This window comes from Panthera tigris, chromosome E2 (assembly GCF_018350195.1).
Source record: "Panthera tigris isolate Pti1 chromosome E2, P.tigris_Pti1_mat1.1, whole genome shotgun sequence".
Taxonomy (NCBI): domain Eukaryota; kingdom Metazoa; phylum Chordata; class Mammalia; order Carnivora; family Felidae; genus Panthera; species Panthera tigris.
The window spans coordinates 3,094,127-3,116,545 of NC_056674.1; the positions used below are offsets into that span (position 1 = coordinate 3,094,127).

The 22,419-nt window shown below is 63.7% G+C and overlaps 3 protein-coding genes and 1 long non-coding RNA gene across 6 annotated transcripts; 3 read left to right on the forward strand and 1 right to left on the reverse strand.

Annotated features, from left to right (window-relative positions):
• Nucleotides 1-235: 235 nt before the first annotated feature.
• Nucleotides 236-8,454, forward strand: FAM71E2 (family with sequence similarity 71 member E2; the record flags this gene model as incomplete). The annotated part of the gene is made up of 11 exons (XM_042969964.1): nt 236-406; nt 628-782; nt 940-1,198; nt 1,595-1,619; nt 1,781-1,845; nt 1,936-2,039; nt 2,135-2,187; nt 2,272-2,348; nt 3,868-5,849; nt 8,196-8,284; nt 8,377-8,454. Coding segments are annotated over 10 exons (2,919 nt in total), but the record flags the coding sequence as incomplete, so codon positions are not given.
• A 300-nt stretch (nt 8,455-8,754) lies between these two features.
• On the forward strand, nt 8,755-10,242 carry LOC122234224 (cytochrome c oxidase subunit 6B2). Its single transcript, XM_042969967.1, has 4 exons — nt 8,755-8,847; nt 8,962-9,091; nt 9,868-9,968; nt 10,076-10,242. The coding sequence occupies exons 2-4, from the start codon at nt 8,980-8,982 to the stop codon at nt 10,127-10,129; spliced, it is 267 nt and encodes an 88-aa protein (XP_042825901.1). The 5' UTR covers nt 8,755-8,847; nt 8,962-8,979; the 3' UTR covers nt 10,130-10,242.
• Nucleotides 10,243-11,119: 877 nt separating this feature from the next.
• Nucleotides 11,120-14,572, forward strand: LOC102952918. 3 transcript variants are annotated; one of them, XR_006211745.1, is made up of 3 exons: nt 11,120-11,311; nt 12,089-12,255; nt 12,346-14,572. It is a non-coding gene; the product is annotated as an uncharacterized LOC102952918 (long non-coding RNA). The 3 variants fall into 3 exon arrangements; XR_006211744.1 differs by lacking the exon at nt 11,120-11,311 and having other exon boundaries at nt 11,982-12,255; XR_444824.3 differs by lacking the exon at nt 11,120-11,311 and having other exon boundaries at nt 11,982-12,255; nt 12,583-14,572.
• On the reverse strand, nt 14,527-22,419 carry KMT5C (lysine methyltransferase 5C). Its single transcript, XM_042968645.1, has 9 exons — nt 22,335-22,419; nt 20,535-20,773; nt 20,215-20,380; nt 19,716-19,825; nt 18,722-18,885; nt 18,589-18,608; nt 16,612-16,748; nt 15,900-16,075; nt 14,527-15,732 (listed from the first exon to the last, which is right to left on the reverse strand). Exons 2-9 carry the CDS (start codon nt 20,771-20,773, stop codon nt 15,233-15,235), a joined length of 1,512 nt encoding a protein of 503 aa, XP_042824579.1. The 5' UTR covers nt 22,335-22,419; the 3' UTR covers nt 14,527-15,232.

The window sequence follows — 22,419 nt, forward strand, 5'->3', positions numbered from 1 at the left end:
AGTCCTACAAGTGTCTGATGAGGTCACAAAGGCCCCCCCCCCAAGGCTCCTCCCCCAAGCCAGGGCTGACCACCCTCCACCACAGGGCCATGGCCAAGCCCTGGGGAAGCCCCACCCTCTGGGACCCCTGAGCTGTGGCACCTGCCAAGCCTAAAGGGCCAGGGCGGGTGGGCTGGGGGACACTGGGCAGGCCAAGCACCCAGGTGCCGGGTCCCTGACTCTGTGTCTGGGGTGACCCACCTTTTCTGCAGCCGCCGTGAACCGGCTTCAGAACATCAGGCGCATGGAGCCATTCCAGGGACCCTCAAAATGGGTCCCCACGCTAGGCGAGCTGCAGAAGACCCTCCAGAGGGGCGAGTACCTGCCCCTCCGCCCGCTGCCCATGTTCGAGAGTAACTTTGTTCAGGTCCCCAGCTTCCTGCACCCTGGGGGCGGAGAGGGGCAGGAAGGGATTGAGACACCACCACCCCCCCACCCCCGCTCCGGACTGGGGGGTTCGAACCCAGGCAGGCACTGACTAGGCAGCCGCGGGGGTGGGGAGGCTCAGGTGGTAGGGGGCTTGGGCTGGGGGGGCCAGAGGAGCATTGGAGAAAGGAGTGGTCCCAGCCCCTCTCCCTGGCCCCCCAGGTGACCAATCGAGGGGCCCCCGTGTACGTGCACCACAGAACCAACCGTGTGACCATGGGTGTGGCTGCCTCCCAGCCTGGCCTGGTGTTGCCAGACATCCTGCTGATCGCTCAGCCCCCGGAGGGCAGGGAGTGCTCCAGCCTCGTCCTCACCAGGTGCCTCCATTCCGCACCCCCCCCACCCCGGCTCCCCAGGCCTGCCCTATCCCCCCTCGACCATGTCCCTCTCCCACCTCTCCCAGTCCCTCGTCCCCCACCCCCCCTGCCCTGCCCCATCCTCCGCTCCACCACGTCTGTCTCCTGCCTCCCCCAGGATGCTCCCGCTGGACCTGACCCGCCTCTACGTGCATGACCTGTCCTCCTGGCGCCTGAAACTGCGCCTGGTCACGGGCCGCTGCTACTACCTGGAGCTGGATGCCCCCCGCAACGAGGCCGGCTTCCTGTTTGACCGCTGGATCCGGCTCATCAATCTGCTCCAGGAGCCCGCCACTACCTGGCTCCCCAGGACCCCGCATGGGCCCGCCAGGGACCCGGCCAGCGTCAAACCTCCTGCCTCCACCTGGCGCCTCCAGGTGGGCAGTGCCCCCCCACAGACCCTGGGAGCAGCCGTGGTTTTGGATTTCAGAGCGGGGACCAACAGCTGAAATCCAGAATCCCAAGATTTAGGCTGGGGGTCAGGACTCCTGGGTCTGAGGGAGGAGGGGCTGGGGGTCAGGACTCCTGGGTCTGAGGGAGGAGGGGCTGGGGGCCTGGACTCCTGGGTCTGAGGGAGGAGGCCCGCATTCCAGGATCTGAGGGAGGAGATGGCTGGTGGCCTAGATTCCAGGGTTTGCAGGAGCAGAGGGCAGGACCCCTGGGTCCTGGCATGGGGACGGGTTGGGGTCCTGGAGTCCTGAGCGGGGTAGGTAATGGGGACGTGGAAACCAGGAGGAGGAACCCGTCCTGACCGACCCCCTCCCCGTCCACAGGACCAGCCCCAGTCCCGACGTTCGGGTGAGCAGCCTCCGTGTCCTCAGACCCTTCCCTACTTGTCAGCCTCTCCTGCCCCAGGCGTGGCCACACCTACCAGCCCTTGAGCTCTCCCCCCTCCCCTGCCCGAGCCTCACGTCCTCCCTGTCGGGGACCCTGACTGGAGGTCCTCCCCTCCTCTGCAGTCATGACTGTGGAGCCCAACTTTCCTTACAAGATGCTGACACTTCAGAAACAGAGGAAGGCCAGGGTGAGCAGGTTGGGCAGGCCGGGCTGGGGAGGGGCCGGGCTGGGGGCCCCGCGCCTCCTGACTGCCCGCCGTCCCTCCTCCCACCGCCAGACCCTCAAGCGCAAATTCAAGTCTCAGGCCGTGGGCGACTCTGTGCCTCTCATCTGGTCACGGCAGGAGCACGCTGAGCCTAGAAGGAAATCTGCAGAAAAGAAGTAGGCTTGGTTGGGGTCTTGCTGCCCGCGGGAGGCCGAAGGGCGAGGACCCCGGTGTGGAGGCCACCAGAGTCACCCCACATTGCCCCCTACAGGTCCCAACGAAACCTCCACCCTGACACATCTCAGACCCACATCCAGGTTACCGGTGAGCACACCTCGCCCTCCCCGTGTGGACCCCCAACGTTCTGGCCCTTCCCCCGAGGGCTCACTCTGCCTTCTTCCCGCCCAGAGAAGCCCAGCATCACCATCCGTACCGTCTTCAGCATCGTCTCCAACACCATCAACCACACACAGTCCTCTTCCAAGGCAGCTATGTCCTAGGGGCCCACTCCTGGTCTGAGGGAGGAGGGGCTGGGGGCCTGGGCTCCTGGGTCTGAGGGAGGAGGGGCTGGGGGTCTGAAATCCTGGGTCTGAGGGAGGAGGGCTGGGGGTCTGGACTCCTGGGTCTGAGGGAGGAGGGCTGGGGGCCTGGACTCCTGGGTCTGAGGGAGGAGGGGCTGGGGGTCTGGGCTCCTGGGTCTGAGGGAGGAGGGGCTGGGGGTCTGGGCTCCTGGGTCTGAGGGAGGAGGGGCTGGGGGTCTGGGCTCCTGGGTCTGAGGGAGGAGGGGCTGGGGGTCTGGGCTCCTGGGTCTGAGGGAGGAGGGGCTGGGGGTCTGGACTCCTGGTCTGAGGGAGGAGGAGCTGAGGGGTCTGGATTCCTGGGTCTGAGGGAGGAGGGACTGGGGGCCGGGACTCCTGGGTCTGAGGGAGGAGGGGCTGGGGGTCTGGACTCCCGGGTCTGAGGGAGGAGGAGCTGAGGGTTCTGGACTCCTGGGTCTGAGGGAGGAGGGGCTGGGGGTCTGGATTCCTGGGTCTGAGGGAGGAGGGGCTGGGGGGCAGGACTCCTGGGTCTGAGGGAGGAGGGGCTGGGGGGCAGGACTCCTGGGTCTGAGGGAGGAGGGGCTGGGGGTCTGGATTCCTGGGTCTGAGGGAGGAGGGGCTGGGGGGCAGGACTCCTGGGTCTGAGGGAGGAGGGGCTGGGGGTCTGGATTCCTGGGTCTGAGGGAGGAGGGACTGGGGGCCTGGACTCCTGGGTCTGAGGGAGGAGGGGCTGGGGGCCTGGGCTCCTGGGTCTGAGGGAGGAGGGGCTGGGGGTCTGGGCTCCTGGGTCTGAGGGAGGAGGGGCTGGGGGTCTGGACTCCTGGTCTGAGGGAGGAGGAGCTGAGGGGTCTGGATTCCTGGGTCTGAGGGAGGAGGGACTGGGGGCCGGGACTCCTGGGTCTGAGGGAGGAGGGGCTGGGGGTCTGGACTCCTGGTCTGAGGGAGGAGGGGCTGGGGGGCAGGACTCCTGGGTCTGAGGGAGGAGGGGCTGGGGGTCTGGATTCCTGGGTCTGAGGGAGGAGGGGCTGGGGGGCAGGACTCCTGGGTCTGAGGGAGGAGGGGCTGGGGGTCTGGACTCCTGGGTCTGAGGGAGGAGGGGCTGGGGGGCAGGACTCCTGGGTCTGAGGGAGGAGGGGCTGGGGGTCTGGATTCCTGGGTCTGAGGGAGGAGGGGCTGGGGGGCAGGACTCCTGGGTCTGAGGGAGGAGGGGCTGGGGGTCTGGACTCCTGGGTCTGAGGGAGGAGGGGCTGGGGGGCAGGACTCCTGGGTCTGAGGGAGGAGGGGCTGGGGGTCTGGATTCCTGGGTCTGAGGGAGGAGGGGCTGGGGGGCAGGACTCCTGGGTCTGAGGGAGGAGGGGCGGGGGGTCTGGACTCCTGGGTCTGAGGGAGGAGGGCCATGTGTCCTGGGCTCTGGGAGCCTCCCCTGGCCGTGACCGTTCTTCCCCTCTTCTCTGTCCACCTACAGTGTTGCTCTTCTGACTCAGACACGGCCACAGTCCTGGGCGGTTTAATTGAGACCCCCATCCGCTGTGCCTCCGCAGACACCCCTGATATTTCCTTGCTGGAATCCTATGATCCCTTCAACACGTACCTGTGGCAGCAGGACATCGAAAACCTGATGGACCCCGATACCAGCACCTTGTCCTCGTCCTCCTTCTCCCCAGCCAGCTACCCTCCCCGCTTCTCCCTCCCAGCCGCTTACTCCTCCTCCCACAGGCGCAAGGAAAAGGCCCAGGCTCTGGGATCCGGGCAGAGGCAGCGGCCTCCACCCTCTCAGAAGACCGCAGCTGCCCGCGTGGCCGCTTGGAAGGTTCCATTCCTCCGTGACCAGTCCAAGAGGGTCTCAGCAATGCATGATCCATCCCAGAAGATGTCGACTGCACCCGGCCCACCCCGGGGGGCCCCAGTGGTACCCGCTGTTACCCAGAAGACCCCAACAGTACACGGCCCCCCTTGGAAGGCCCCACCTGTATCCGTTACTTCCCGGAAGGCCGCAGCCAGTCCTGGCCCGGCCCGGAAGGCCCCACCTGTATCGCCTACTTCCCGGAAGGCTGTATCTTCCTCTGTCCCAGGAAGGAAATCCGTGTTCCTACCTGCCCCATCCCAGAAGGCTCTGACGTCACCTACTCAACAGAAGATGACACCGGACACTGCCACTTTGGGCACGTTGCCCACAGGAGGTCCTAGACGGCGTGTGCTCGAGAGAAGCCAGCGTGAGGGGACGCCAGGACCACTGATGTTTGTGGGCACCCAGGAGATGGACCTGATAGAGACAAGGACCCAGAAAACATCCCAGGACCTGCCTTTTACCACCACCAAGAAGGAGTCGGAGGAGGTCGTGCTCACTAAAGCCCTGAAGATCACCCTGGATGGCTTGAAGGGCAGGGGCAAGTTGGAGGACAAGGTCCACAGAAAGAAGGAGGAGATATCCCTGGACAAGCCTGGCTTAACCTCCCAGACGGTGGGGCAACAGCAGAAGTGGCTCAAGACCCAGGAGGTGGTCATCCAGGGACCCCCAGAGGAGCAAAGCAGGCCGTTCTCGGTGGAGGGGCTCACCCTTGCCAAGCTGATGATCATGGCCAACTCCAAGGAACCGCCCCTGAGGCCCGCAACAGTCAATCCGTCCTCCTGGCTCTCGAACCCCCCGATGCCTGACATGTCAACAGTCAGCCCCAGTGAGGTGCCCTTGCTGCAGGGGACACCAGAGGTGGTTGGAGAGCAGTCCCTGTTTGGCACCTGGGTGAAGGAGAGAATGCATCCGTGGGCTGAAGGGAGCATGTATCGCTGGGTAGAGGCACAGCCCCAGGTTCCAAAAGAGGCTTCCGAAGTGCCTGGCCTCCCCAGGCATGAGGCCAGCAGCCTGATGATGGACAATGTCTCCCCAGAGCCCATCAGTCTGCCTGCATCAAGGTGGGAGGAGGTACCCCCGTGGCCCATCTCACTGACCCCCATCTCAGAGACGAAGGCCAGTGTGTTCCAGCAGCCAAAGAGAGCATCTCTTGAGCCTGAGGGGCAGTCAGACCAGCTGGAGGGGAGGTCAGACCAGCTCAAGAAGACTCCAGACCAGCTGGAGGGGATGCCAGACCAGCTCGAGAGGACTCCAGACCAGCTTGAGGGGATGCCACACCAGCTTGAGGGGATATCGGACCAGCTCCAGAGGATGCCAGACCAGTTTGAGGGGATGCCAGACCAGTTCAAGGGGATATCAGACCAGCTCGAGAGGATGCCAGACCAGCTCGAGGGGATGCCAGACCAGCTTGAGAGGATAGACCAGCTCAAGAGGATGTCAGACCAGCTCCAGGGGATGTCAGACCAGAGTCCCCTGGCCATAACAAAGTTGTCCTCTGATGTTATCTTACCAACGCTCGTAGAAAATGAGAATATGATGGGCATGGCCCCCGAGGTGGAGGACATAGAGGAACCGGGTGCTTACAGTCCTTCAGCCAGGTATTTGGGGTGACAGCTGACACGTTCTGTCAACTCCATTAGCTGCAAGATAAAAAGAGGATCATTCCCTTTTTTCACTTTTATTCACGGACTCAATGTATAGAGAGTGTTGACTTGTGCTAGGCATTGTTCTAAGCACTAGAGATATGGCATTGAGCAATTTGGGGAGGATATGCTCCTGTCATCTTGTGTGTAGAGCCCAGGGATGTTGTTCAATGTCCTACAATGCACAGGATGGCCCACCACAGCAGAGAATGATCCAGAGAAAATATCAGTAGTGCTGAAGTTAGGAGCCCTGACAATTAACAGCTAAGTCAATTATATTGCACGCTATAAGGTGATAGCTCCATGGGAAAAGAGCAGGGGGGTGGGGGGGACTAGGGATGAAGATAGGCAGCCTCCTGTATTGGACTGGTTGGTGCAGGAGGGCTTCAGTGAGTTGATGTCATTTGTGTAAAGGCCCGAAGGAGGGGAAGAAGGAAGCCATGCACACATCTGGTGAAAGTATGTTCCCTGCAGAAGAAACAGCCACCGCAGAGGCCCTGAGGCATGAGTGTGTGTGTGATACGTTGGACCAAGAGTGAGTTCCAAGGGACCCCAAGAGTAGGAAATGAAGTCAGAAAAAGTCACGCAAGCGGTGGTAGTCACGTGGGACCTTGCAGGCCATTTTAAGGCCTTTGGCTTTGATGCTGAGTGAGCTGGGGGATTTGGGGCAGAATGGCTGGGACTGGTGTATATTTGAAAAGGCTCTCTCTGGCCAAAGCACAGAGAAGGTAAGGGGGGCAAGGATGGGATCTGGGAGAATAGGGAGGAGGCAGTTGCAACGATCCAGGCATGAGACAAGAAGGGAGGTGTTGGAAGTGTGAGAAAGGCAGGATGGTTGAGCCGACAGATTGGCTCATGGATTGGACACGGCCATGTGGTGTCAAGGGCAAACGTAGGGTCTGGGGTCTGAGACACTGGGGAGACGGAGAGGCTGTGAATGCAGCAGGTGGCAGGGAGGGGATCAGGGTCGTCTAAGATCCCTGGTGAAGAAGTGGGGCAGGTAGCTGGATATATGAATTGGGAGTGACGGGAAATCATCGGCACATGGATAGTTACCACAAGCCAAGAGACTGGAGGAGGTCACCAGCCAGTGAGCGTCGACAAAGAGGGTGCAAAGTGTTTAGAAAAGGGGAAACCAGGGGCGCCTGGGTGGCTCAGTCAGTTAAGCGTCTGACTTTGGCTCAGGTCGTGATCTCGTGGTTCGTGAGTTCGAGCCCCGCGTCGGGCTCTGTGCTGATGGCTCAGAGCCTGGGGCCTGCTTCGGATTCTGTGTCTCCCTCTCTCTCTATCCCTCCCCGACTAGCGCTCTGTTTCTCCCTGTCTCTCAAAAATAAATAAATGTAAATTTTTTTTTTTTTAAAGAAAAGGGGAAACCATAGTGAGAGTTGGCAGAATGGTGACAGCCTGGGTGTCAGGGGCAGCTGTGTGTAATGCTGCAGTTAGGTGAAGGAATACGGGACTGAGGCAGGAGCCCTGGGCTTACCAGCAAGGATTTTATTATTTGTTGCATGGTGGGAACAAAGACCCGAATGGGGCAGGCCGACGGGAGCACAGAAAGCAGGGGATCACTTGCCGCAACCCTTGAAAACACGATGCTCAGTGAAAGGAACCAGATGCAGAAGGCCTCATCGTGTGTGATTCCATTTGTGGGAAACTTGCAGACCAGGCAAATAAATCCAAGCGGAATGGTGGTTGCTAGGAGCTGGGAGGAATGGGAGGAATGGGGAGGGATGACTTATCGGGAACAGGGGTCTCCTTTTGGGGTGATGAAATGTTCTGGAGCTAAGTGGAGGTGGTGGTTGCACAGCACTGTGGATGTAATTAGTGTCGCCGAACTGCGCACTTTCAAACGGTTGCAACGGTAGATTTTATGTGATGTGTATTTCCCCGCTATATACCTACCTACCTACCCACCCACCCACCCACGTACACGTACTTTCCTATGAACGTGCTATGCAAAGAGGGGACGCAGAGAGGAGGGGTCCAGCAGCTTTTTTCCAAGTAGTTTGCTGGAAGGGGAGGAGGGACATGGCAAGAAGTAGCTGGTGTAGGAAGTGAGCACGAGAGTGCTGAAGAGGAGAGAGAGGTTAGCATTTGCGTGTTGGTGTGAAGGATCCACAGGCGGGCTCCCCCGCAACTGGGCAGGAGGGAGAGAAACTTGGGAGGGACAGCAGGGACAGGAAGACACTGGTGGGGACCCTTATTCCAGCTCACGCTTCATTTTAGCAGGGATTTACTGAGCCCTCATTATGCTCTTCCTGTGACCTCCAAGACCCCCTCTGGCTTTCTCTCTCTCCGCAGCATACAGAGTTCCCAGAGCCTTCAATAGCGGGATTCGGGGGGAGTCAATCTCAATCGCCAAAGTGTCCAAAGGAGCCCAGCGTGACCAGGTAGCCAGAGACCCTGCGGACCCGCCTTAGTCCTGGTACTGAAGTCCGGCGGCTCGGACACCACCCTTACTCTTTCCTCCTCTTCCCCACAGGCCCCCAGGGTGCTGTGCACCTGTACCGTAAGAAGCAGGGTGCTGAAAAGCCCGGGCGGGGGGGACGCTCCCTCTAGGGTAGAGACCAGAGCTATCTATACGTTTATATATTGGGGGGCGGGGGGCGGGGGAGAGCCCGCGGAGCGGCCCAGCTTCGCAGAGATTAAAAGCCTGAGTCTGAGACTCGGCAAAAATCGTGACTGGGTGCCAGTGTGTGCGCGCGGGGTGGCGTCGGGCTGGAGGTGGGAGGCGGCGGGGGTGGGGGAGGTGGTCCACGCAGACCCTGCCTGGCGGCCCAGAGCGTCCCCTGCAGCGCAGCGGCTCCCATTGGCTGGGGTTCCAGGGGCCCCAGCCAATCCTGCCAGGAGTCGTGGTTTTCCTGGGCTGGGACCCCCGACACTCAGAAGCGAGGGGCACCGCCGGATGGAGCCACAAGCACAGCTGACCCAGTGACACGTTGACATCAGTCTGGTGAGGGCAGGGCGGGTGGGATCAGGGACTGGGCTTTGGGGCGGGGGCCAGGAACTGGGTGCGGGTCTGAGCGAGAGGCGCCTTCAGGCCTCACGGAGCCCCCTGCCCCTGCAGTAGCTGCCGCCTCCCTGGATGTTGGATATTGAGTTCCAGAAGTCCCCCAAGGGGAAATGGACAACACCACCCTTCGACCCGCGCTTCCCCAACCAGAACCAGACCCGCAACTGCTACCAGAACTTCCTGGGTGAGACGTTGCGGGCCAGGTTAGGGGGAGGGAGACAGAAGAGGCGGGAAGGGGTCCGCCCCACCTGAAGACAGGGAGAGGGTCCCGGACCGGCCTCGGTGGCGGTGACCGTTGGGGTGGGAGGGGAGGGGGGGGGGGGGGGGCATGGTCGGAAGGGGCGGGGCCTCGCCGGGGAGTGGGCGGGGCCTATCTGGAGGGGCCAGGGCCGAGGGGTGGGGCGAGGGTGCGATGGGCGGGGGCCTGGCCAGGAGAGGGTGGAACCTGCTCTGGAGGGGCGGGTACCAAATCCTGCAGGGGCGGGGCGAGGGAGGAATGGGATGGGCGGGGCCTATCCAGCGTGGGCGGGGCTTTGTCTGGAGGGGAGGAGACCCTGTCCTGGAGGGTGGGATCGAGTCTTGGAGGGGAGGGGCGAAAGAGAGATAGGCGGGGCCTATCCGGTGGGGGGCGGGACCGAGTCTTGGAGGGCCGAGGCAAGGGAGGGATAGGAGGGGCCTACCCAGCAGGGGCGGGGCCTGTCCGGGGCGGGGCGTGACCTGGTCTAGGGGCCAGGACTGGGCCTGGAGGGGGCGGGGCCTGGCTTGGAGGGGCGGGACCGAGTCCTGGAGGGGCTGGGCATGGCCTGGAGGGGGTGGGCCGACCGTGGAGAGGCGGGGCCTGACTGGGAGTGGGCGGGGCCTGCTCTGGAGGCCTGGGGACCAAGTCCTGGGGGGGCGGGGCCTGGTCTGCTGGGACTGGGACCGAGGCAACCCCGCGGCCCGCTCCGCCCCACCCCTCAGACTACCACCGCTGCGTCAAGAGAATGAACCGCCGTGGGAAAAGCACGCAGCCCTGCGAGTATTACTTCCGCGTGTTCCACTCGCTGTGCCCCAAGAGCTGGGTGAGCAGGGGGCCGAGGGGGCGTCGGCAGCCGGCCGGGCGAGGGTGGAGGGTCCCGCGGAGCTGAACAAGAGCCCGCCGCCTCCCCTCCCGCCCGCCTCTCCCCAGGTGCAGCGCTGGACCGAGCAGATCCAGGGAGGGACCTTCGCAGGCAAAATCTGACGGCCTGAGTGCGGACGCCCCGAAGGATCAGCGCGCTGACACCCTCCACCCCCCACCGTCCTCGAGTCTCCCCGAGACTCTCTAAGCCACACATAAAGCTATGTTGCTGCTGACGTTTCTTATTATCTGGCGTGGGGGCTGGAGAAGACCTTTGTCTGTGGCCTGCAGCTAACACTACTGGTTCTGATGGAGGAGGGGGCAGGGGAGGATTCTGCTCCGTCGGGCTGCCATGGAGGGAGGGTAGGCAGGTGTCCAGGGTGGCAGCAGCCAAGCCCCGTCCGCCCTTGCCCCGCTGCCTCCAGCAGCAGCCGCCACCAGCCCGGGGTCCTCTCTGGATCTCTGGATGACCACGCGCGCCCACCAGAGTGCCCCTGACTGTCCATCCCCACACTTAGTCGCCCTCCGTCTCCTCCCTCAGGAGCCTCTTCCTCTCTGGCCTGAACGCCTCCCCCACCTCCTTTGGGACTTCCATTCCCAAGTTCTGGGGTGGGGGGAGTCTACTGTGCACACCCTCCCCCCCCCCCCCCCCGCCAGCGCTGACCCCAACCCTCCCTCCCCTGCTCTGGACCCTTTCTTCACCACTCTCCGTCACTTCCGTGCCCCTGTTTGACTCCATTTGCCATCCTGTCCTCATCCCGTGAGCCCCTCCCAACAGTCTTTTGCACGCCTGGCCCTGTCAGCACCCGCCCCGCCAGAGCAGCCTCTTCCTTGTTCCCCCAAAGAACAGGGGCGGCTGCCCCCCCCCCGACTTCTCCATTTCCCCAGGATACTCCAAGCTCCTGTCTGAATAATTTGCTCCTGCCGCATCCGGGCACCGGGCCTGCCCAGGCTCAGAGGCGGCAACACCAAAATCCATCCTCATTCCAAATGTCCCCCGAAAGGTCACCTCTCCAACCACCTGCCCCCTCCCCCCCCACCCCCCCCACCCCCCGCCCGGAGGCTGAGGCGTGACCCTTAACAGAGCGCAGAGCCCTGGGCTTCTAGCCCGGACCGAGTCCTGGATTCCACTGTGTCTCCCTGAAGCTGTAGGACTCAGCCTGGAGCCAGGCTCTCTCAAGTCATGTCGAGGCCAGTTTAATCCGGGGCTCGAAGGTCGCTGTTACTGATCAGAACAACTTGTCGGTGACCCTGAACAAGCTTCTTGACCTGTGTGCACCTCAGCTTCCCCAGGAAACAGAGATGGTACAGTCCCGTTACCAGGACAGGTGGGATGATGGGAGGGGCTGAGCGGACTCTGGAGGACTGGCTCCACCCAGCCTCCTGGATGACTGTCCCCAGGCACACCCTCCACGCTGGCCTCATCAAGCCACCCAGGGCGCACCCCAGCCGTCTCATCTCCTGGGATGGCTTCACCCAGATACCCTGCCCCCCCCTCCTCCAATCACAGCCTGAGAGGCAGGGGGGCAGGTGAGTGCGCAGGGCGTGCCGGGAGCGCTGCCCCTGTGGCAGGGAAGCCGATGGTGACACACGGGCAAGGCACCTCTCCGAGTCACCAAATAGGGCTGCTGGCTGACACTCGGTGAGGTCACCTAGGTAGCATCTGAGCACAGAGCCTGCCACCTGTACAGCCCCAGCCAGCCTCTGGACCTCAGCAGGCCACCCCTGCCTGGAGGGCACTTTCTCTCCCTTGCCCGGCAGCCACTCTCAACTCTCCATTTTCTGTCCCCACCATCAGCCCTCCACCACTTTTTTTAAAGTTTATTTTGGTGGGGGCGGGGAGGGAGAGGGAGAGAGGGAGGGAGGGAGGGAGAGAGAGAGAGAGAGAGAGAGAACAAGCAGGGGTGGAGCAGAGAGAATCCCAAGCCTACTGCACGCTGTCAGTGCAGAGCCCGATGCGGGGCTCAAACTCATGAATGGTGACATCATGACCTGAGCTGAAATCAAGTCAGATGCTCAACCGACTGGGCCACCAAGGCGCCCCATCCCTCAACCACTTCTGGAGCATTGTTTATACTCCAGGCCACCAACCCTAAGGATGCCAGAGCTGGAGGCGGGGTCCGGCCTCGTGCACTATGGCTGTCTGGGTCAACAGCACAGCACACCCCCAGGCCTTGAACTCTGAACAGCGCCTCCACTGCTCCCTGAAGCCCCAGTGCCAGCAGCAGGGACCTGCGGCAGCTTCCCAGGTCAGAGGAGGTCCCGTTCCCGCCCCTCTCCCCAACTCGCATCCCTGCTCTCCTCACCACCTCCTTCCCCCTCCCCCTTTCTTCCCCCAGCGCCATCCCCTCCGTCTCAGGCCACCTCTTGCCCTCTTCCCCTGCCTCTGAGCTCCTCGCCAGCCGGTTCCTTCCTCCCCATCCATGGACAGGCTCAGGCTTCCAGGCACTTCCCCATCAGAAACGCTCAGCTGCCCTTCACCTTTGCTCTGGGAACCCAAACTCTGAAGGAACCCCCTCTCCCTCTCCTCCCCATGGAAGCCACCGCGACCCAGCTCACTGTCCCTTGGTCCCCAGTGGGCACGGCTCCAGCCTCCTGTTTCTGGAGCCAGCCTCCTTCTCATCCTGAAGATCCTGCAGCCTGATGAACTCTGAAACGCCTCAAGTCCCAGTTGCACAGATTACCAGCCACGTGGCCCCCAATTCCCCAAGCCGTCTGCACCGTGGTCTTTTCATCCAAAGTCTGCTGATAACCGCACCTACACTTCGTAGGGCTGCTGGGGAGGACCATGCTGTGAACCACAGGCTAGTTGTTGGGCCCAGGTCTCTCCGGGTGTGTGTGGGGGGTCTCTGCCTGTGTAAGCAATCCGAGGAAGCGTGTTGGTTCATACTGGTGGCTGACACATCGCACAGTGGGAGTGACTAATCGCCCTCCAGGATGGCCAACCCATCACAGGGTCCCGGGGCTCCTGGAGACAACCGGCCAATGCCGTGTGCATGTAAAAGGGTCAGGAAAGGAGTGGGTCCAGGATTGGGGTGCCCAGCCTGGATGGCACTCTCGGCTCTGCTTCCGGCCCAGCCACCAGAGGCGAAGGAGAAGGCAGAGCATGGACCTTGAGCACGTGAGCTGTGATTATTTCCTGCTTCTTTCAGTTCCTTCTTCCCTTCATCTCCCGGCCAACTTCCCTACGCCCTCGTTCAGGCTGCGCGATGGGGTTCGAGCCCCTGCCTTGACCTGCCAACTCTCATTCTTCCCTCCCCGGGGCCTGTGCTGTCCTGTCGTGGTAGGAGCCATCGACTCAGCGGGGTGGAGGTGGGGGGGGGAGTTCGGGGCAGAACCTGGCAGCAAGGTGGTCACTGTCCTCCGCAGGCTGTTTGTAAAGGGGGTGGGGTGGTCTTGGGAGCGCAGCCGTGAAGACGGACGCCAGGCCACACAAGCCGCGCGACTCCCTCCCCATCACCCTGCCGCCCCAGCCCAGCGCTTCTCAGTGGGGGTGGCGCTGGCCCCCAGGGGGACGTCTGGCAGCGTCTGGAGACATTTCTGTCACAACCGTCTGGAGACATTTCTGTCACAACCGAGGGGGTTGCTACTGGCATCGGGTGGGCGGAGGCTGGCGGGGCAACGCCTCATCCTACAACCCAGAATGAGCGGGCTCTGCGTGGGCCTCCGACCACTTGGGTTCCAGATACTCTGAGGAAGCGGACCAAGGCTCCAAGCCCTCTCCCGAGAAGAGTGCACATGCGCACGTGCAGTTACTACACTTTACAACAGGATCTCTGGAAGTGCTTGTAACCCCCCGCCCCGTGGTTGTCTGTCCATCCATCCCGGAGGAGATTCCGGCTCTGCTGTGCTGCTGGTCTAGACGCCACCGTGAGGCACCTGCACTGGAGTCTGCCCTCCACGCCCTCCTCGCCTTCCTCCTTTCAAACCAACAGGCTCAGTGGGAGTCAGACAGACAGGTGCTCTGTGAAAGAGAGGGATTCGGGGTAAACACGTCCCGCTCTGCCCTGCCCACCCCCCACCCCCAGCGGCCTCTCCCTGCCCCTCTCGCCCTCCCTTCAGCCCCTGGCCGCTTCTGCCCCTCATGTGAGGCCTCAGCTCTAGAACAGCGCCAGCCCTCGGAAGCAGGACGCGCTCACCGGTGGGTAGCTGTCCCCATGTCTCAGGCACAGTGGCAGGGAGGAGGTGACCACGAAGGTGATGTGGTGTTCCCTAAGGCCCCAGATCTGGAGCATCATCGCCCTGGTCCCACAGAGCCGGGCCTACCGAGAAGACACGGACGAGGCTATGGGGGCAGCTGGGCCCCACCTGACCGTGGCCAAGTCACCCTACTTGCCGGACCTGTTACCTCATCTGAAGGAGAGGGGAGTCCGCGCACTCTTCACCAGCACCCTTCCAGCAGGGATGGGGTTCTCGCTTCTGTCTTCCGCCATCCTCGGGGCCATCCTATCGACCCTTCGCCCCTCCAAAGCGCCACAAACATCCCCTCGACACATAAACCAAAATGAAAAGCTACAAAGGACGCTGCTTATAACAAGGTTTTAATAAAATAAAAAGTTCAAGTGCTTTCAATCCCCCAACATACCCCGTTCTGGTGTGGGGGAGGGGAGGGACCCCCACACCCCAGTAGCACCAGGGACAGCACCATGAGAAAGATGAGGTCGCGTCCGGCCTCCCTGAGACCCACGGGGTGGTGAGGACGTGTCCCAGACATCCCCCCACCTTGCCCCCCCACCTCAGACAGTCGCAGAGCTGAGCCCAAACCCACTCCCCTCCGCAGGGCAGTCTCTAGGGGGGGCCGCCCCCAGGTCAATTCCACTGCCTCCTGAGGCCTGGGCTTCCGGGGAGACACCAAGGGGCGGCCCCCACCCCTTATGGCTTTGCTCCCTGGGCAGGAGGGGGGTAGGGAAGGGAACGGCTCCTGTAGTCCTGAGGTTGGAGGTGGGGATGGGGGTGGGGCAGCAGCGGCCAGGGCACCCAATGGGGCGGGGGCGGCTCAGGGGTCAGCAGTCACAAAGGGTCAGGGGTCAGATCCCTGGGTGTCTCCAAACCGACCCAGCCCCCAGCCCGGTAAGAACTGTGCTGGGGTCCAGGGCCAGCTCCCTCCCAGAGGTCCAAGAGCTCCTTCTAGAGGTCAGTGAGTCTCGGAGAACATGGGGCCGCGGGGGAGGGGGGGACTAGGCAGGATCCCTTCCTCTCCTGGCCCGGGGCCTCCCCTCCGGCCCATCATGGCCCGTCACCGTTGACATCCAGGTCAATGGAGCCATGGCTGACCACCAGCCGCAGGCGCTTGGGTGGGGAGAAGGGGGCAAAGGCGAGGGCCTGCTTGGGGATGGGGGTGGGGCCTGGGGTCCCGGCAGGGGCAGGGGCGGGGGCAGCAGGTGGGGGCCGGGCCACCCGGCTCAGGTCCACGCGCACCACGTAAGGCAGCCCATAGCGCCGGGCCCAGTGCCAGTCCTGCTGAGGGGCCCAGTGGGCGCGGGGGGCCGGGCCCAGGGCCACCAGGGCCTCCGCCTGCAGGCAGCATCGGGGGCCACAGCCTCCCCACTGGTGCAAGGAGACTCGGGCAGCACGGAGAAGGGGGGGAGCTGGGGCCCTCCGGGGCTGGGGGCGTCGGCGTCTCCGGGGGCGCACCCGGGGCTGGGGCTGAGGCAGCCACTGGAGCCAGAGGGGCAAGGCGTCAGGGCGGGCGCCGCAGGGCAGGGGGCGTAGGGGCTGGCAGGCAGCTGTGGAAGGGGGAGGGGAGAGAAAGGGGTGGATGTGAGCAGGGCGACTGGCACGGGGCGGGGGGGGGGGATATGGGGTGAGGGGAGGGAGGGCGATGGAGGGACACGGTGGTCGGTGGTCGGGATGGACACAGGCTGGCAGGACAGGGTCCCCACCCCGAGCTTACCACAGAACGGGTCCCGGAGCAGTGGGGACAGGTGGGCACAGGCCCTGGGGCCCAGCCGGCCACCACCCTCCAGGCCCTGCTGCAGCCTCCGTTTGGTCTCCCGGAGCTCGTACTTGTCCAGCAGCCGCGGGGGCGCAGGTTCCCTGGGCCGCAGTCGGAAGGCCCCTTCGCCTCTCCTGTGAGCGGGCGGAAGGAGAGGACGGAAGCGGGTCCTGAGGAGGCTCTTCACGGGCACTGCAGTGTGCTCCTGCGGGGCCTCCCCACCTCCCTCCGTGGCCTGCCACCTCACCCCTCCTGGTCCCTCCCCACCTCACCCCTCCTGGGTCCCTCCCCCCTCCCCCTTGGTGGGGGCCCTCCCACCTCACCCCTCCTGGGTCCCTCCCCCCCCCCCTTGGTGGGGGCCCTCCCACCTCACCTCTCTCAGGTGCCCTCCCCACCTCACCCCTCTCGGGTGCCCTCCCCCCTCCCCCTTGGTGGGTGCCCTCCCCACCTCACCCTTGGTGGGGGCCCTCCCACCTCACCTCTCTTGGGTGCCCTCCCCACCTCACCCCTCCTGGGTCCCTCCCCCCTTCCCCTTGGTGGGGGCCCTCCCACCTCACCCCTCTCGGGTGCCCTCCCCACCTCACCCTTGGTGGGGGCCCTCCCACCTCACCTCTCTCGGGTGCCCTCCCCACCTCACCCCTCCTGGGTCCCTCCCCACCTCACCCCTCACCTCTCACAGGTATAGCATTCACAGTGCTCATTCTTTTCACCAAAGAAGCCTTCGCCATAGAAGCAGGTTACCTCGTCCCCCGGCTCAATGTCCCGGAGTACCTTCACACAGGCTGCGTTCCCATCTGCGGGCACAAACTGGGGGCTGGGCTGCTCAGTGACAGGTCCTGGGGGCTGTCTGGCTCCACCCCACCCAGGACGAATGTGATCCCAGGACGGGCAGGGGCCAGGAGCCAGGAGCCCCCAGGAGCTTCCAGGGCCTGCCCTCTGAACACGCTCCCCAACTTCCTGCCCGCGTGCTGGCCTCCGCCCTCCCCGCAGGATGATGATCTAACCTGACCCTGGCAGTGTTGGCAGACAGCACCGCCTGCTCCCTCCTGCACCCTTCCTCCACCCCTCCCACAGGCCCCCACCCGCTCCCCACTCCCTGGCAGCCTGCACCTTGGCAGCGAGGTCCCAGCTCTGCCGGTCTCGCCGTCTCCCCCCACCCCAGGTGCCTGTCTGCCCTGCGGCCCCAGCCCGGGATTACTGCCCCCTGAGGCCACTCTCGCCTGTGCCTGTTCCTGCCTCGTGCTCCCCCTCTGGGAGGAGTGGACTCCCATCTCTCCCCCGACTCTAGCCTGACACACACCTGGGGGTGGCTCCGGCCACCTGCCCACTTCATCCCAGGCCAACTGGCCGGAGCCTCCGTGCACGGGGCCTCGCGTCCTTGCCCTCTGTATCCCCCCGACTCCATCTGGAGCCAACCTCTCACTCAGTGACACACCGGGTCACACGCCAGCCTCTGGCCCCTCCCTGTCCTGACAAGCCTCTAGCTCTTGAGCTGCCAGGGCCATCTAAAAACCAAACCCCATTATTCACCCAGTGGGAGCACCCGTGGGGCAGACCTGAGCTCCTTTGTGGCACGCGAGGCCAGAGTCACCATGGCGACCATGCCTCCTGGCCCTCCGCTGAGATGTGCCTGTCTGGGATGGCCTAGCACGCCTCAGTTTCTCCTCGACACCTTGGAAAGTCCTATTCCTCCTCAAGCGCCTGGCTCTGAACATCTGTGCGGCCTCCTGGTTCTGCACCGCTAGGTAAAAGACCGGTGCCTGGTGCCCGGGCCCTGAGGTGGCTGGCACCCACCTCACCACAGAGCCTCTGTCATGAAGCCTTGCCCCGTTTTCTGTCCTACCCAGCACATTTTCCGCCGTCAAGTCCATGTAATGGGTCTACAGAGTCACAGAACACGAGAACCACGGGGGTGCACTTCACACCGGCCCCTCGCCACCATCCCCGGAGACACGTTCTCACCGTCTCCCACCCGAGAAGAGTAACTCAGGCTGGGGGCTGGGGGAGCCAGGACTCAAACCCAGTTCTAACTCCAGAGCCCCGGTCGCACCTTGGGGCTCCGACAGACAGCGCGACGAGGCCCACACCCAGCAGGATGCACACCCAAGGCCTTACGAGACTCCTCTGCTTTCGGGCACTCTGTGCTCCGCCACAGAGAACACGCAGTGGCTCTCCCTGCAAAGCTGCTTCTCCATCCCGCTCCCTCTGCCTGGAAGTCCTGCCTCCCAGAGTCTCATCCTCTGGGGCTCGCTCTGGCCTCACCCCAGGCTTCTGGGGCTCAGCTCCCCTGTGTCCTGCTATGACAGGTGCACAGCTGTGGCCGGTGGGCTCCAGGCGCGGGGGCACCTTCTGTCTCCCTGTCCACCACACTCCCCCCTCCAAGTGAGCTCAGGTTCAGAGAGGGAAGAAGGCTGCCAGCAGGTGGCAACCTGAGATCCAGGGAGACCCGCAGGGCCCCTTCCTCCCTGATCCCTGATCCCTGATCCCTGCAGATGCACACAAGGTTCCGGCCAGGGGCAGGAGGCAGCTGTACCAGGTGGGGAGACTCCGGGCAGTTTCTGGCTAGTCACTGACCCAAATGCCCCTCCCCGGGGCCCCCTTACTTCCCCCCAAGCCCACTCCTCAGTGGGGGTTCCCCAGGCCTCACCTTGCAGTTGGGTTTGCAGTCTGGAACATTGAGGGGAGGGCGGGGGAGAGAAGAAGAGACTCAAGTGAGCAGGGAGGTGAGCGGGCACCACCAGCCCTGGCCCCGCCCTGTCCCGGGCCGGCCCCGGCCCCACCGTGGTTTATGAAGGCGGCGGGGCCCAGCCACAGCTGTGCGCTGCGCTTGCGGGTGGAGTACATGATGCTGAAGTCGTTCTCGCCGGCCCTCAGCAGCCCCTCGTCAGCCTCCCGCAGCTCCGCGATGCAGCCCACCAGCAGTTCCAGCTTCTCGTTCTTCTTCCTGCAGAAAGGCCAGGCCAGGCCAGGCCGCTGTCTGAGCTGCGCCTCCCCAAGCCCCAGCTGGGCCACCAGGGGGCCTCCTGCCTGTGCCGCCGTGGTCCGCCTCCCAGATTTCTCAAGTCCACCCCCCCCCCCCACCGCCTCCACACCTGCCTGGAGGGTCTCCTGGCTCCAGGTCCTTGGAATGGGATGGCCCCGTCCCAAGTGGACCCAGGCGTCACTCGGGCTCTCCTCTCGCGACCAACTCCCCTTGGGCCCTGCACAGTAGTCCTTCTGCCTGGACTCCCGTGAACTCACCACAAGCTGCCACCCCCCACCCCCACACTTCACCAGACCCTCCAGTGGGTCTGTGCTTAGGCCTGCTTCCCAAGAACACTCAAAGTTCCCTGGTGGCTCCCAAAGCACCAAGCAACTGTGATCAGCACCTGCGGGTTTACTCGGCTACCGCCTGCCTTCTCTCTGCACTGAGATCAGTGGGCAGGGTCCATCTTGCTCACTGGCCTGTCCCTTACCCGGCGGCGCTGGCTACGCAGCAGGGACCCCATCGGCACGAGGGCTGCCACAGTCCTGCGCACAAGGGCAGTGATTTCCTAGCAGCCCCCGGAAGCCTGGGGTCGCATGGGGGTTCTTACCCCCATCGGCTCTGCTGTGGGGGAAGAATGTCTCTGGGACTAGGCCTGGCCTCCTTCGTCTCAGCAGGAAACTGTCTCTTCCCACCCCTGAACAAAGACATCTTCCTGGCCTCAACGCCAGAGGTATCCCCCCTGATCTCCAGGGGTCTCTTCTCCCAGCAGCCTCTGGAGCCCGTAGCTGTGAGTTCGGCCCTCTTACCAAGCTCTGGTAGACACAATCTTGGCTCCATTTGTCTCCATAGAATAGCGTGTACAGGGCAGGATGGTAAAGCCGCTTTCAGGCAGGAAGGCTCGGAGGTAGCGATAGATCTGGGGGAGGTGACGGGGTGGGCGGGGTGAGGAGGTGGGGCAGCCTCGTCCTCAGCCCTCTCTCTCCTGGGTTCTAGTCCTGCTCTGCCACTGACCCGCTGTGTGGCCTTGGGGAACTCACTTCCCCTCTCGGGACCTCAGTTTCTTCATCTGTCAAATGAAGAGGTTGTACTCCATCTCAGAGGACCCCCCAACTCTCCTAGGATTCTCTGAGCCTCGTCTCAGATGGCCCCAACAGCTAGGAAGTTAGGGAGTCTGGTGGGGGGGTGGGCTTTGCAGAGGGACTGGGGTTCCAGAGGTCTGCCTGCCACAGCGAAGGATCCAGGACAGGCCGAGGTGACAGGGAGGACGTGTGGGCTGAGGGTGGGGGAAGAGAGGGGTGCCCTCACGTGGGTCTTGAGGGCAGCCTCCTGCCGCGGGCCCCGGCTCTGGAAGTAGTGGGCCATCCAGCCTCCCAGCGTCAGGGCCCGGTACGCAGCCTCCAGGTCCCGCTGCTTCAGGAAGGCCTCCAGCGCTGAGCGCAGGTGGTGCTGTCGCCGCAGGGGGGGCACGGGGCTGGGGGAGAGGGCATGCCTGGGTCCCAGGGCCTTGGCCTAATCCATCCGGGCCTTCCCGGGCCCTGCCCCCACCCCCACTTGGGGCTGCAGGGGCCGTGGAGGCAGGGGAGGGGTCCCGGAGCCCTGGGGCCACCCTGTCCCAGGCCGCTCACCTGACGTTCATCTTATGGGTGCGGAAGCCGAGGTAGGGGTCCAGGACAAGGCTGGTGGCAAGGTCGTCATTCTCACACAGCTCTCTGGCTGTCACTCTGTCAGGTCCCATGGTGCCCCGCGGACCATGCTGCCTCTGGCCAAGAGTCGGGGACACAATGCAGGGGCAGGGGCGGCGCCCCGGGAAAGGCCGTTTGTGAGCTGCGCAGGATTTGGCAAGCGTTTCGGTCTCCAGTCTCATCTACAAATCGGGGAGGAAAGCAGTGCTGACTTCACGGGGCTCTCGGTGCAGACAGAATGCAACAAGTACTGTGACAGTGGAGAAGCCCCCAAAGAAATATCAGTCACTGTCAGTCGGTATCACGCTCTGGTGCAGACACAAATCCCCCAGCCACACACGACCACCCTCTGTGCACACCCACACACTCACGCGCAGATCTCCTCATGCCCCCATACACCACACACACACACACACACACACACACACACGCACACGCACGCATGTCCCTACTGGCCCGGGGAAGGCTGATTAATTGGCAGTCAGGGATAACCCTAAAGGCTTAGCCCTGCGGAGGCGGGAGTCAGGGGGAACCCATCCCCACCTCCAGCCCTCACCAAGGAAAAATCCAAGACTTCCCACCCCACTGGGACAGACAGTGCCTCCACCCACCCTCACTCTTCCTGGCTTCAGCCTCCACCTCCCTCCCACCCCCCCCATCCCCACTCCCCCAGCAGCCTTTGGGAATCATCAGGAAGCTCTCGGTGAAGCCCCAGGCAGCCTGGAGGGGGGTGAGGGGAGGGAGAGCGGAGGAAGGATCCCAGCACCTGCTCCCTCTCCAAGGATTCCGGGGAGGGGGGGCTCCAAGGACAAAGCAGGGAAGGGGGGAGAGGAGAGGAATGACACGGAGAGGCAGAACAGCTCCATAAAAAGGGGAGAAAGAAGGGAATCAGCAAAAGGAAAGAAAACGAGACCCCTAACCCGGCCTACGGATGGCCTGCTGGGCATCCGCACCACAGTGTGTCAGGGAGAGTCCATGGGGGACCGCAAGGAAGGGGGAGCTGAAGGGAGATCAGGAGCTAGAGCTGCGGGAAAGGGGGTCTAGAAAAGACAGGAAGGCTGGGGATACATAAAGAGGGGGCGCTGCGAGAGGGCGCTGGGACAGGGCGGGAGCTGCAGGGAGGTATGTGGGTAAAGACAAAATGCAGATTGCACGGAGGGGAGCTGGGGCAAAGAAGGGCCGGGGGTGCCTGCTGGAGACACGGGGCGGGGGGAAGGCCTGGGGATCCAGGGATGACCCCAGGAAAGCCAGGGTGGAGACCTAGAGTCGAGGGCAGGTCCCGAGAAGGTGAAGGGGGGCCGCAGGGTCCAGAACGGGGCTTGGAGAAGCAGAGAAGGGGCAGGTAGGCATTCAGGGAGCAGCGAGCCTGGGTCCAGGGAGGGACCTGGGTAGGCAGTGAGGGGTCCAGATGCAGGGGCTGAGGTCCGCGGTGGTGGTCCTGGGACAGGGGCCTGGGCACGCAGTGAGATCCAGGGAGGGGAGTGCAGAGCCCGCGGGCTACCCCAGGGGTCCGGTTAGGCCCGGGAGTGCAGGGAGGGGCCTGGGTGAGCAAGCACAGGGAAGGGGCTGGGCGCCGAGAGCAGCCGGGGGCCCGCCAAAGGGCCAGGAGACGTGGGCGCCTGGACATGAGGAGGGGCCGGGCAGGGCGGGGGACGGTCGGGGCTGGGGGCGACCGGGAGCCAAGGCGGCGCGGGGTGGGGGCCGAGAGGGGGCTCAGAGGTCGGGCCCCGCGCCACCCCTCACCCGCTTCTCCTCCTCCTCCTCCTCCTGAGGCACCCGCGCCGCCGCCGCCACCACCTCCCACTGCCTGCTCCGGCTCTCGTCAGAC